The 13,219-nt window shown below is 53.8% G+C and overlaps 1 protein-coding gene across 1 annotated transcript in view; it reads left to right on the top strand.

The window, feature by feature from the left end:
- The first annotated feature begins 595 nt into the window (after positions 1 to 595).
- Positions 596 to 13,219, top strand: part of ONECUT2 (one cut homeobox 2) — a 57,548-nt gene continuing 44,924 nt past the window's right edge. Inside the window, exon 1 of the mRNA XM_026496380.4 lies at positions 596 to 1,837. Within this exon, the coding sequence (XP_026352165.1) occupies positions 610 to 1,837 (1,228 nt within the window). The 5' untranslated portion in view covers positions 596 to 609. The remainder of the gene's footprint in view (positions 1,838 to 13,219) is intronic.

Genomic DNA, 13,219 nt, shown 5'->3' with positions numbered 1-13,219 from the left:
ACTACCCCCTCTTCCCCTCCCTCCCTCTCCTTGACGTTTGATTCTAGTGGCAAAGGAGGAAAAAAAGGCACAGAGCCGTCAGCCAAACCTGAAACGCATGGCCCCGCCCCCTCCTTAGCCATTGGTAGCTGCACTCAGGAGGCCCGCCCCCCAGGGCAGCAGCGCACTCAGAGTGGCTGTTTGCGACGCCCATCGGGCGCTGCCCCGCCCCGGGTCCGGGAGGCTAGGTTGCCTGCCCCGGCGAGCGGCAGAGCCCTTCTGGACAGCTCCCGCTCACCCAAACAGAAGACGTCGGCGCCGGAGCGGGCTCGGACATGGCGAGGCAGCGCGCCGGCCCGAGCGGTGGGGCCCGGTGATCCCTCCCTCCCTCCCTACCCCCTCCCCTCTCCCGCTCGCACGCCCCGTCCGCCCCCACCCCGCCCCCACCCCGGGCGCGCCCGCCTGCCCGCCCGCAGCCCGGGGCGCACACCCGCACGCACGCTCCCCCTCCACACACTCACGCACTCCCGCACCCTCCCCCGCTCCCGCGACCGAGCTCCGCCACGCTAGCCTTGCCAGCCCGCCGGCCGCCCCCGCCGCCCCCGCCGCCCCCGGGCCCCGATGGACTGAATGAAGGCTGCCTACACCGCCTATCGATGCCTCACCAAAGACCTAGAAGGCTGCGCCATGAACCCGGAGCTGACAATGGAAAGTCTGGGCACTTTGCACGGGCCGGCCGGCGGCGGCAGCGGCGGGGGCGGTGGCGGGGGCGGCGGGGGCGGCGGCGGGGGCCCGAGCCATGAGCAGGAGCTGCTGGCCAGCCCCAGCCCCCACCACGCGGGCCGCGGCGCTGCTGGCTCGCTGCGGGGCCCGCCGCCGCCGCCAACAGCGCACCAGGAGCTGGGCACCGCGGCAGCGGCAGCGGCGGCGGCGTCGCGCTCGGCCATGGTCACTAGCATGGCCTCGATCCTGGACGGCGGCGACTACCGGCCCGAGCTCTCCATCCCGCTCCATCACGCCATGAGCATGTCTTGCGACTCGTCCCCGCCCGGCATGGGCATGAGCAACACCTACACCACACTGACGCCGCTCCAGCCGCTGCCGCCCATCTCCACCGTGTCGGACAAGTTCCACCACCCGCACCCGCACCACCACCCGCACCACCACCACCACCACCACCACCAGCGCCTGTCGGGCAACGTCAGCGGCAGCTTCACCCTCATGCGCGACGAGCGCGGGCTCCCGGCCATGAACAACCTCTACAGCCCCTACAAGGAGATGCCCGGCATGAGCCAGAGCCTGTCCCCGCTGGCCGCCACGCCGCTGGGCAACGGGCTGGGCGGCCTCCACAACGCGCAGCAGAGCCTGCCCAACTATGGGCCGCCGGGCCACGACAAAATGCTCAGCCCTAACTTCGACGCGCACCACACTGCCATGCTGACCCGCGGTGAGCAGCACCTGTCCCGCGGCCTGGGCACCCCGCCCGCGGCCATGATGTCGCACCTCAACGGCCTGCACCACCCGGGCCATGCTCAGTCCCACGGGCCGGTGCTGGCGCCCAGCCGCGAGCGGCCACCCTCGTCCTCGTCTGGCTCGCAGGTGGCTACATCGGGCCAGCTGGAGGAGATCAACACCAAAGAGGTGGCCCAGCGCATCACCGCCGAGCTGAAGCGCTACAGCATCCCACAGGCGATCTTCGCGCAGAGGGTGCTGTGCCGGTCTCAGGGGACTCTCTCCGACCTGCTCCGGAACCCAAAACCGTGGAGTAAACTCAAATCTGGTAGGGAGACCTTTCGCAGGATGTGGAAGTGGCTGCAGGAGCCCGAGTTCCAGCGCATGTCCGCCTTACGCCTGGCAGGTAAGCACAGAGGATCTCCTGGAGCCCGGCTGCTGTGGAGAGGGCTCCAGGTGCTTGTGGCCCCAGGTCAGCGCGCCTAGCCTCGGTTCTTTCCTCCTTTCCGCTACGCACTTCCTATTTTCTCTCGCCTTTATTTCTTCTTCTGTCATTTCTTCCTTCTTCTCCCTTCTTCCTTTTCTGTTCTTTTTCTTTTGCATTTTCATACTTCTCTTCCTTCCTCCTTGACTCCGAGCTTTCATTGACCGACCCCCCTCCGCCACATTTCATTCACCCTCCCCTGAATGTGCCAATTTTACCCCCTCTTTCTGACCTTTCCTAGTTGTGGGATAAGGGACAGGGTGCGCGGTATCCACTAGGAGCCTTCTCTTTAGAGGACTCACAGAGACCCAGGATTGGCCTTTTTCAAAGCCCTGTGCACTTGAACTCTTGTTTAGACAATACATTTCAGTTTTCCAGGCTGCCTGGTTTCCCTATATGGAGGTAGTTAAGGGGCTTTACTCTTCAGAGGGGAAAAAAAAAAAACAATCTCCGTTCTTCTCCTACCCACCACATCAGGCAAACTTGTTTAGTTATTAGCAGGAGTCACAATCTTGACCGCGCTCGGGGGAACGGGTGGCTAGGATACAACAGTGCTTTCCAGGCTCATCTCCGGCCTTGGCGTTGGTGCGGGGAGTTTCTGACCGAAAGAGCCGGCTTGGGCCAGTTCCCGTGTCACTGCCTACTGAGAGGGGAGGGTGCAAGGACGAAGGTTGGGACTAACACATTCACCTATAGGAGGATGGGGGAGGAAAAACTAAGAATGGAGAGCTCCCTGACAAACTCGCCGGCCACCCTTGCCCGGCTCCCAGCTTTTGCTGGGATTTGCCGAGGTTTGGCTGGACTCGGAGAGAGGGTTGGGCGCTCGTGAGGAGAGGTGCTGAAAAATTAAGATGCAGGTTAGTTAATGCATCTTGGCCACGGGCTACAGACTCCGCCTTTGCATTAAACGGACGCTGATTGTGCGCGTAGCGCGGCGGCAGGGAGGGCAAGCTGCCCGCGGGAGGGGACGGGTCGACGCGCTGGTTACATTGTTCTGGAGCGGGCTTGGTTCTTTGTGCCTCCTCTAGCGGCCGAGCCGCGAGGTACAGCCCTCTATTGTTCTAGGAGCACAGATACCTCCTGTGTGGGCGGCGGGAGCGAGAGAGAAAGGCGCAGCAGTGGCTGCGACTGGCACACGGTTGCGCGCTTTTGTGCGCGCAGACCCAGCGCAGTGTGCGTGGCAATTGCGCTGCCCCCAGGACCTAGCCGTGGGTCCAGAGAGACAAAGTGTCCAGGCGCCCCACTGGGGAGGACACAACAGTACCCTACTGCAAGTCTGGATGGGCAGTTTCTCTTGGACTGAGGCCATCTCTCCGGATCCGCGGGGAACCGAGGGGACAATTCATAGTGGCAGTGATTTACATTGGTGCGGAAAGTGGGATGTGCGTTGTGTGCGGCCGGCACGGTTCGGAGCCAGCTATACACAACGCGCTTCCGGAGCCACAAGCTCAGGCTTCCTCTCCGGCTCCCTGGGGCTTTCCTCACACTGCTGAGCCTGGCTTATGGGGTGCACTCTACCGATACCGGACGGCGCTGGGGGCGTGTTCACCCAGGCTTGGGGAGGGGGCGTTTCCACTCTGACCGCCTCCGCCTATGCCCGCCGTTGGAGGATTCCTCTCCAGGCAGTAATCGCCACTCAGTATTGATCTGAAAAGGTAAAGAGTAACTATCCCCCAAAAAGCTTCCCCAAATCTATGGACTCCTGATACTTTTGTGTGCGTTTAGTAATTTTTCTCCTTTAGCTTACTCTTCATTCTCTATTACAATTTGCCCTGGTTCCTAGGAAAGATTAAGCAGTGAATAGAGGGCAGTGATGAGAAACTGGAGGCTTACTGACACTTCTGAACAGTATGGCACCCCTTTGTCTTGGCCCTCCCAAACTCCCCCAGTCCCTCTCAGGTGAGCTCTAGCATCGGCTGGCCTGGGCACAGGCAGCCAGAAGGAACTTGGCAGCTGGAGTGGAGGGTACAGTTAAAGGCAGGATGACAGCTATTCTATTCCAGACCATCTCAGAGCGCTGCCGCCCCCTCATGCCTGTCCTGCAAAGGACAGAGCTGGAAGGAAGGAAGGAAGGAAGGAAGGAAGGAAGGAAGGAAGGAAGGAAAAGAAATCACATGCCTTGTGCCTATGTGTGTCTGAAAGTGATATGGCAAGTAATGCTTTACCTGTTAGCCCACCTCAGACCCAAACATTGCTAGGATAAGAGAGAGTCTCCAGTCCCAACATCCACCCCAGGAAAGTCGGGGTAGGGGGGCACTCCTCAGGGGCTGGCCCCGGGAAGCATGGAGGCTTTTCCGAGGAGGGCTGAAGCCACCTCCACAGGAGACTGAAAGCCTCCTTCAGCGAGTGGGAAATTCCTGCTGAGGACCCCGCTTTGCTCAAGCATTCAAATGTGTGTCTGTTTTATTACCCCGAGTTGAAAAGGGACAAGAGCTTTAGCCTTTTTATCTGGCCATTTTATCAGCAACTACAAGTGTGTTGAGTGGCTATTATTACATAGGAGGCTTTTCAGTTTGGGGTCAGTAGATCAGTCTCTTCAGACACTGACGCAGAAGCCAGGACTGGTAAGTAGGTATTATGTGCTCAGGAGCGCTAGGGGACAGGAGCAAATGGAGAAGAAAAGCAGAGGCCTTCCCCGCCAGGAATATCGATCGGAATCCCCGCAGGGACGCAGCTGAGGGTCCACACGTAGGGCTCTGGGGGTTAAACAAGACCATGGCTCTACAGGGCTCCTGGGCCTGACTGCCAGGCCTCCAAGAGCCACCTGGGCACCTCCAGTTCGCCCCAACCAGACCTCTTTTCTCTCCCTTCGTCTCTTTTTAGTTTCCCTTTCTCTTTCTCATTTTGGACCCCTCTGGGTCTTGCCAAAGGCCCAAGCAGACAGGGCTTTGAGGGACCTCAGAATCAAGATGTCTGATTTGGACCAGCTCCTACAGACCTCACCCTTAGGCGAAGCAAACCGCCCCCGCCCCCCCACCGCGCGCAAGAGAAGCAGATCCATCCTCTCTACCCCAACCTGCCTCCCCCAGATCTCTCTCCGCGAGCCCTCCGCTTGGTTGTATCCACAGCTCAGGGTGGCATTTCAAAGGGTAAGAGACAAGACATCGGGGAAACTCAGATCCCCCCAGCGCTAGATTTCAGAGAAAGACACCAAGAGTACGATTTCGTTGGGAAAGGGTGGCCAAGGCAGCAAAGGGCTGCAACCGCGCCTTCCGCGGTTCCCAGCGCATGCTTCCGCAGGGCAGTTTGTATTTCCCCGGCAAGAGACGGCAAGGACAAACTCCCGCGGGTTTGACCATTAATACTCCCCGACTTTGAGTCCAAGAAGCCTGTGAACCAAGCACACACGAAAAACGAGGGACTGAAAAAACCCAGGCAAAACCTGGACGGGCGGCTCACGGAGGAAAATCAGGGCCTCCATGGCGGGAGTGGTTTCCTCCAACGCTCAGCAGCCAGAGCAGAGCCTCTGACGCTATAACCTGACAAGGTTTGCACCTCCCGTGACTCGGAATCCCGGGGTGGCCTGCTCGAAACCAGCCACACGTCCCGGCGGTGGGCAGACATATGGCCCTCTTCAGAGGGGAACTCCCAGCGGCCAGTCTGGAGGCAACTCTGTTCAGACAGCCGATGGCCTTTCACCAACCTACCAAGATGTTGCCTGGGCCACCTGATGCCCGCGGCGGCAGAGCTTGCCCGGGACAGTGCGCAGCGACTCCTGCCCGGGGCACCACAGGCCTGCGCGTCTTCTTCGGCGCCAGGAAAGTCATGGGCTACGCTGGCCGACTGGCATTTTCTAAGCGGAAAGGCGGGGACCTCATTGTCGGAACCTCACATCCCACCTCCCCTCCCGCCGGTCCGGCTGCCGGCCTGGCTCAACCCGTCTCCCCGAAGTTTAGTGCGGGATCCGAGCCCGAGAGACCGAACGCAACCCACGTCCGTACCGAACACAAGGTACTTTCGCCTGCTGGCTGGTCGGATTAATAATTGAAAAGCTCGCTACTGTCCTTGTTTGGTCAAGTCCCGGGTGCCTGGAGAACACCTTCCTAACACGCATCAGGGTGAGCGGGAGCGGGTGGAGAAGACAGAACGCAAGGAAAGGTAGTGAGGCCGAGCTCGAGAAGTAGCCCAGGCCGCCAGGGGCCCTCGACTGGAGCAGCTGTGCATTTATTTTTATTCCAGGCTTTCCACCGTGTGGTTATGTCACTTTCTCAAACAAATGTGTATATGGAGGGAGATCGATGCTGATAATGTTTAGAAGATTAAAAGAGCATTAATGCTGGCAACAATAACGTAAACGTGTGGACCCAGATCTCATTGATCTGGAACCTGATCCGGCGCGTTTCCAGTAAGCCCGACGGCGCGCTCTTCCCAGCAGAGCGCTCGCCAGCGCCCCCGCTCCCCAGCGCCCAGTCTCCCCGGCACTCCCGCCGCGCCGCTTTCCCTGCTCCCGGCGGGCCCACGGGTCAGGCCGCGGCTTCTCCTCGCGCGGCCCCAGCCGGCCCCTTCCCAAGGCTTTCTCTGGTCGCAGAGCTGCTCGCCCTCTCCACAGTCCCCCCGCGCGCGCGCACCGCTCCCTGCGCTCCCCGCGGAGGACTCTGCGCCGGGCTGAGTCCGCGGAGCGGCTGCCCTGGAAGGCGCCGGCGCCAGAGTCCTCCCAGCTCTCTCGTTCCCGGGGGATCGTCGCTCCCGGGTGTCCAAGGCCCTCGTCTGGTCAAACAGGGCCCGGGGCAACTTCTTTCCTCCTCCTACACCATCCAGGTAATTTGACCTACCTCTCGGCACGCGGGAACGACCAAACCCAATTTGGAAACGTCTATCAGGCTGCCACGATAACCGCGCAGCTTCCGGATCCTCGGATCCCCTCACATCTTTCCTTGTTTTCATTAAAAGGAATCATTCACACCAAAGAGTTCGCATTCACAGACTTTCTACACTGATGCATTAGGTGGGCAATTAAATGCTGCCCCAGTGACAAAGGCCTAGGCTTCATCTCTCAGAACGGTCTGCTCTGGGCTAATTGGGTCAACCAGGGAAGAATCTTGTTTCCTATAGGGGCAGGAAGGTAAGAAAATCGAACGGGGGAGGGGGGAAGGTAAGAAAATCGAACTGGGGGGGGACCCCACCCCACTCCTTCCCACCAGCTGGAGAGAGCTTACGCTCTGAGACCCCAGACCTCAGGTGGCAGGTTTACTCTGAGGCACCTGCATTGACTGGAAAAGAAAGAACTTTTCAGCTCTTCCTTCCTTCCCCTAGGGTAGATGTCCTTACTGTGCCCCACTGGTTCACCTTGCCAAATGGTGACTTATTCTTCCAGAAGGAACACTAAGGTGAATTTTACTGAAAAGAATGAAGGAGCTGGGGTGGTAGTGGGGGTGGGATGGGAATTAAATTGTTCTGGCTTTTTGAAATTCTAAATCCTCCAATTGGTGAGAGGAGGAGGTCTCAATCTGGAAGGAAAGGAGTGTTTTCCTTTCTTCTCCAAGAATAAAATGAGAAAAAAGAAGGAGAGAGGAGAGAAGAAGAAAAATCTTTCATGGTTCTGCTTTAAAGTGTGCCAAAGGGTGAACTGTATTTCTTTCTGTCATTCCCAGAGATGGGATTCATCTTCCCACCAATGGACTTCTTAAAGAAGGGAGCTTTAATACAGCTTGCTTTCTAGTCAGAATATGCCCTACCCCCTTCCTGAAAACTACAGTTACCTGGTTCAGGTGATCAGATGCAGAAACCTAGGAGAGTGGGTGGTGTCCTTCAGGTCAGGTCAGGAAGACAACTGTCCCCCTCCCCATAACCCCCTTGAAGAGCTCCTAGGTTCTGGGAGGGGTAAGTGAGCTTAGACTCTCCTCCATACCCATCTTAGAATCCCAAAATTGGGCAGGGATTCTGGTGAATGGTGAGGGTGGGGCAGAGGGGAAACTGACTCCCCAGATTTTGTATCCAAGAGGAGAAATGTTTTACTTCCTTCCAGAGCCAGGTCTGTCCAGATGTGACAGGGCTCTGGGCAGGTTTACTTTCCCAAGCTCCAAACCTGAACCCTGAGGGAAGGAGAGCCTGCCTCTCTTTCTGTCTTCACTTCTTGGTTTTCTGGCCTTTAGTATCTGTTTCTAAAGGGATAGCAGAGGAAAGAGGTTGAAGAAGGAGGTACTGAGCCCCACCGCACTACAGCTGGTGGCTGATGTTGTCAGAAACTGTCTTCAGGAAGAGTTGTATCATGTAGGGGGATCCCTGGAGGAATGAAAACCTCAAAGGAGAAGGAGAGAGATTAAATTTCTGGGTTCTTGCCAAAGGAAGGGCAATGAGAAGGGAATAAATAGAAATAATTGCCTGGATAAAGGGCCCTGGGGAAAAGGGTGAGTATGGAGGCACCCTGGGCCTTAAACTTTATAGACAGACTCTCTGGATTATCCTCATCCCTGACCATCCCAGAGACACTCCCCCCCCCCCACCTGAGGAAAGTCACTTTCTCCAGGGGATACTTTTCTTGGTGGGGAGTGAACATTATGAAAAAGCCTAATGGGATCACTTAGGCTATCATGTACAGAGCCTGCTCAAGATGGGCTGGAGGCCCATCAGAACCCCTCTTCACCCACTCTGTCCCCCAATGTACTAGGGTAGTACATTGCCTTTGGGGAAGGCTTTTTGTTTTCCAAGTCTCACTCAAGGCAACAACTCTGGAAAATGTGCATAGGTTCTTGTAGGTGCAGGGAAAGGGGAGAAAGGGAAACTTATTGGGTAATTCAGCCCATCTGGTACCTGACAAGGTGCAGGATGGGCAAAGCAGAAGGGCAGCTGTCAACATGCATACAGAGATAGTCTTACTTGAGGAGCAGGGTTCCTAGAAGTTGTGGACATTTTTATGAAAAGCTGTCCCCACGCAAATTGCCTCAGAGGGAAAGGAGGCTCTGCATTCCACCTTGGTGCCTCTGTCGCCATTCGAAGATCCATTACTCTTCAGTAGAATGCAGACTTTGTTTGGGTTGGAAGCACACCTCCAACGTAATTTAATCAGCATCGGACTTTGGTTCGTGTAATCAAATATACATATACTTTCTCCTGCAGGAAGAAAAATAATTTCTCTGTAACTGGTATTGACTTGAAGTCATGTAATCTCTGGAAAGCATCACATTTTTAAAGGGAAAGGTGAAATTAAGAGGAAAAGAACCCACAGGTTTAGTGGTCTGCCTAGCCATTGCTAAGAGAGCCAGTTACCACCTAAGAAAGGGCTGCTCCAATTTTAGATATTTCATTCCTGCTTCCTCTGTATAGTTAACCCTACAAATCTATATAGGTAGGAAAATGACGTTGACTGGCTCGCCAGATCCTAGGAATCTGGGCTTTATCCTTGGGTTGAGACATCCTTGGAGGAACCTATTTGGTGTTCCACAGGCAGCAGCACCAGGATCTCAGTGGGCCACAAGCCCCTTCTTGACCAGTGATTGGTACCTATTGGCAGCTCACTCCCTGCTCTACCCGCAGGGCCTTGAGCATACTCCTGGAGCAAGCCCGGACTCCCCACCCCCAGGGCGAGGCTCTGGGCTTTACCCAAGTTGAGTCTGTTAGGGAATCTGTTGTAAACACAGATCCATTGATTTGCATTTGTCAGAGAGTAAAGTTAAACCAGTGAAAAGAGAAGCCCTTACCCTTTTATGCAGGGCCAGGGAAACCTTTCATATTGATCCTATTGATCCAACCTTTCCCTTTAAGGAAACCACATAGTTAAAGACCCTCGTTCAATAGATTTACCCTTCGTGCTTGTGATATTCCTTTAAGTGTTCTCATCTAGGATAGCTGGGCATTAAGCCCACACTCCAAACCAAACAAAAATGAAAAGGGGGGGGTAGGAGGGGAGGGGTCAGGAGGCAGAATTGTGGGAAGTGAAATTGAATCAAACTGAAATGTGTAATGACTCGGTTGGAGATGTTTTTCTCATTCTTCTAAGATGACATGCAGGGTTAAGAACAAAATAGATGCATTTAGCATATCTCTCTCTCCTTTTTTCCACACAAAAGAAAATCTGTTTATATGCTAGAATAACAATGTCTCAGGAACATCATTTTCTACTATAAAATTATTTCAATCAAGCCACTAGCTCAGTTCATTCAAGCTGGTACTTAAACACAGTTAATACTTCCATAAAAATTATTTTGGTTCATTTGTAGCAAATCAGGAATAGACTAGAACTGCCCCCAGAAATGCGATATTTTGAACTATGTATTTGAGCATGGACACTGATGTCACTCCAGAAGAGAGGGGACTTGGAGTTTTACATTCTGATGGAAGTAAGTAGAAACCAAGCCAACAGAAGGGACAACTTTTTTTTTTTAATTACTTAAAGAGCAGTGTAGATGGAGTAGGAATTGCTAAATATTTCTCAGTATCCCTCATGTTTGCAGATATGAAAATGAAAGTCCTCTTTGTTTCCAGAACTGTTGGTATGATCCATTTCATTTCTTCCTTGACTCTTTTTTATTCTGTAAATAACATCCATTTGTGATTTTTTTTTTCCAACATGGTACATGCATTATTCCTAATTGGCTATCTCTTGGGTTGTGTTCAGACATTCATGTTTGTTTTCTGTGATTGAAAAATATTAATGATTCCTTAGGTGAGCTAATGTATTTATCTGCTGAGTGAGTTCAAAGGGCAGAGTTCAGCTATGGTTCAGGTTAATTGAACAGGAAGCAGTGAGCTCTCCAGGCTATGTTGAGCAAGGGTCCAGTCCCTTAAAATATCACACTCAGCAAACACACAATTTCACTGTCCTCATCCTGGAGTCTGATGTAAGAGGCTCAGATCAACTTGGATTGCCTGTTTAAAAACCCAAAGCAAAGCACGGCAACTACAACAAAACCCTCACAGTCCCCCTCGGGGAAGAAGAGTTTTCTCATTGGCTAATTGCTTTATTGGTAGCACTGACCTGCAGAGCAGCTGCAGGGGCCTGGATGAAGGCTTAGGCCTCGTAATAATGTGCTCCATTAGAACAGGGCAAGGCATTTTTTGTTTACTCAATTGGAGCTCCCTGCAAAGTGCCATTAACCCCAGCCCAGTCGTGTGTGCGCTGCAAAAGCCAAAGGTCACGCCAGTCAGGCTGTAGGCATAGCCAGCTCTGCCCTGGTGGGAGGGAGGGGGCATTCTGCTGGCATGGCCCTCCCCAAGCTTGGCCCAGTCCTGTAGGCCCCTTCAGGGCTTTGACCGCAGCAAGCAGTTGCACAATTTGTTTACATTTCCCAATTGCTGAATCATGTTATTGATGATTAAACAGTTCTGATCTGAGCACCATCAATCATGCCAGGAAAAAAAAAACCCTCCCACTAACCTTCTCTTTTCTATTTATGTTTTGTTCATTGTGCATTACAGTAAGTAGAATTGTGCAAACGGTGCTTATTAGGAGGAATAAGTCTGGATAAGTGCTTGGATCAAGAGGAAGACAGACCTGCAAACATGGCTGCGGCACGGTGGGGGAGTTATTTAGCAGAAAGAAGGTTTGAGGTGGAGCCCCAGCATAGTTAGGGCTTCTGTGGAGAGCACCTTGAACTAGAGTGCCACCTGCCGGGAGTCTTCTAACTACAATAAGCCTTGCACCTCCCGGGAGGCCCAAGCCCCTTCCTTTACTCCTAGTATGTGGCCCCATTCCCCAGTCTCTAGACCACTACCCACGTTTTCTTGAGGGACTTTTTCCTTGTCTGTTGGCACTCTAGCCTCGGCATCTCCTAATTCTTCGTCAAAGAGAAATCAGTAGTTCTGCTGTGATGGGTGAGGTGATTTGCCCACCCTCCACATTGAGGCAATAGTCTCCTGCTTGGGCGAGGAGGGGTGGAGAAAGCAAAAAATATCGGTGGGAGAGAGAGGAATGGTTACGTGTGTAAGAGAAACGGCTCAGTTGATGGTGCCAGTGAGAGCTGTGCCAGCTGTAAGGTGCTCTGCAAAGGTAATATATTGTACAAAGGAGAGGGGGTGGGAGAGAATTAGTATTGGCAGGGAGGACATCAGGAAAGAGATATGCCAAATCAGCGAGCCAGAGGTGGGCCCTGTGAAATCCCCTGGGATGAGAAAAAGTGAACCAGACATTTTGCAATTGCAAAGAAGTGAGCCAATGAGCTAGATTTGGAGTCAAACTGTGGAGCTGGCTGTAGCTCTGTGGGCGGCAACTGTTTCCAGACTCGCCTCACATGGATCTCGGCCCAGAGCCTCTGGATGCCTCCTAGCGCCTGTGGGTGGGTTGCTGCCTCCGCGCCCTGGCGCGGGCTTCAGCACCACGAACAGCGCCACAGAGCGCCCCAGAGCCTGCCCGCTTGGACTGTGGTCTGAGAGAGTTAACATCTCAACCCAGAGAAGGAATATGGGCCCTCTACTCGGATTAAATCTGGGCCAGGACCCTGATCAGTAGCTCCAGCTCTCTAGATCTCAGCGTCCCAAACAGAATAAGGCCTCAGTTTTCCTCTGGTGCCCCGTGGCTTCGGTTCTTTCTGTGTGAGGTCAATGATAATAGAAGGAGAGGAGGCGATGCGAGTGAGAGGACAAAAGATGTGAAACGACCCTTTCCTTCGGAAGAGGAAGAGCATTACCTCTGTTGGGGGGCTCAGGGATTGAACTGTTTTACTCCATGTTACTGCCGCATTCAGATGCTGATTGCCACTCTCAACACAGTATTTTAGATTTGGATTTCCTTTCAAGGTTTACAGTCTGGTTGCCCCGCACATGGGTGTACACAAATGGATGCTTCCCTGCCCCCCACCTACATGCTGATTTTTGAAAACATGGTTTTCATTATATTAAAGAATATTCTCACACTGTATCAGCAGTAATGTTGCAGGAAGAGCCAACTAAGGGACATCACTACCTCCAATAAATCTTGAAGCTGGGTTTGATTTCTTGAGAGTCCTCTCTGATGGGCTCTCTTTGAGAATCCCTGCACCACTTCTGCGAGTCAAGGGTTGAGTCACTTCCTCCAGGCCGCAGGTGGCGTCAGGTGGGCCTAGGCAGGATGAGAGCTAACATTAGGCACAGACCCCTGACTCTGGCCATTTTGTCAGTTGCTCTGCTTTATTTGTGTTTTTATTCCAGAGAAAAGAGGTGGGTTCTTTTGATCTGCAGTAGGGCACAACTCATATCACTTTGGGTTTCTAGTAAAATGGCCCTGGACTTCCCAAAGCTAATTAGAAATTTTATTTATTTATTTATTTATTTATTTATTTAAGAAAAGGGGAGGGGCAGAGGAGGAACAGAGGGAGAGAATCTCAAGTGACTCCACAATGAGCATGGAGCCGGATGCAGGGCTCGATCCCACCACCCTGAGATCATGACCTG

Source organism: Ursus arctos, unplaced genomic scaffold (genome assembly GCF_023065955.2).
Source record: "Ursus arctos isolate Adak ecotype North America unplaced genomic scaffold, UrsArc2.0 scaffold_17, whole genome shotgun sequence".
NCBI lineage: Eukaryota > Metazoa > Chordata > Mammalia > Carnivora > Ursidae > Ursus > Ursus arctos.
The sequence above is the reverse complement of the archived record's forward strand: the minus strand, read 5'-3'. Positions and strand labels throughout refer to the sequence as shown.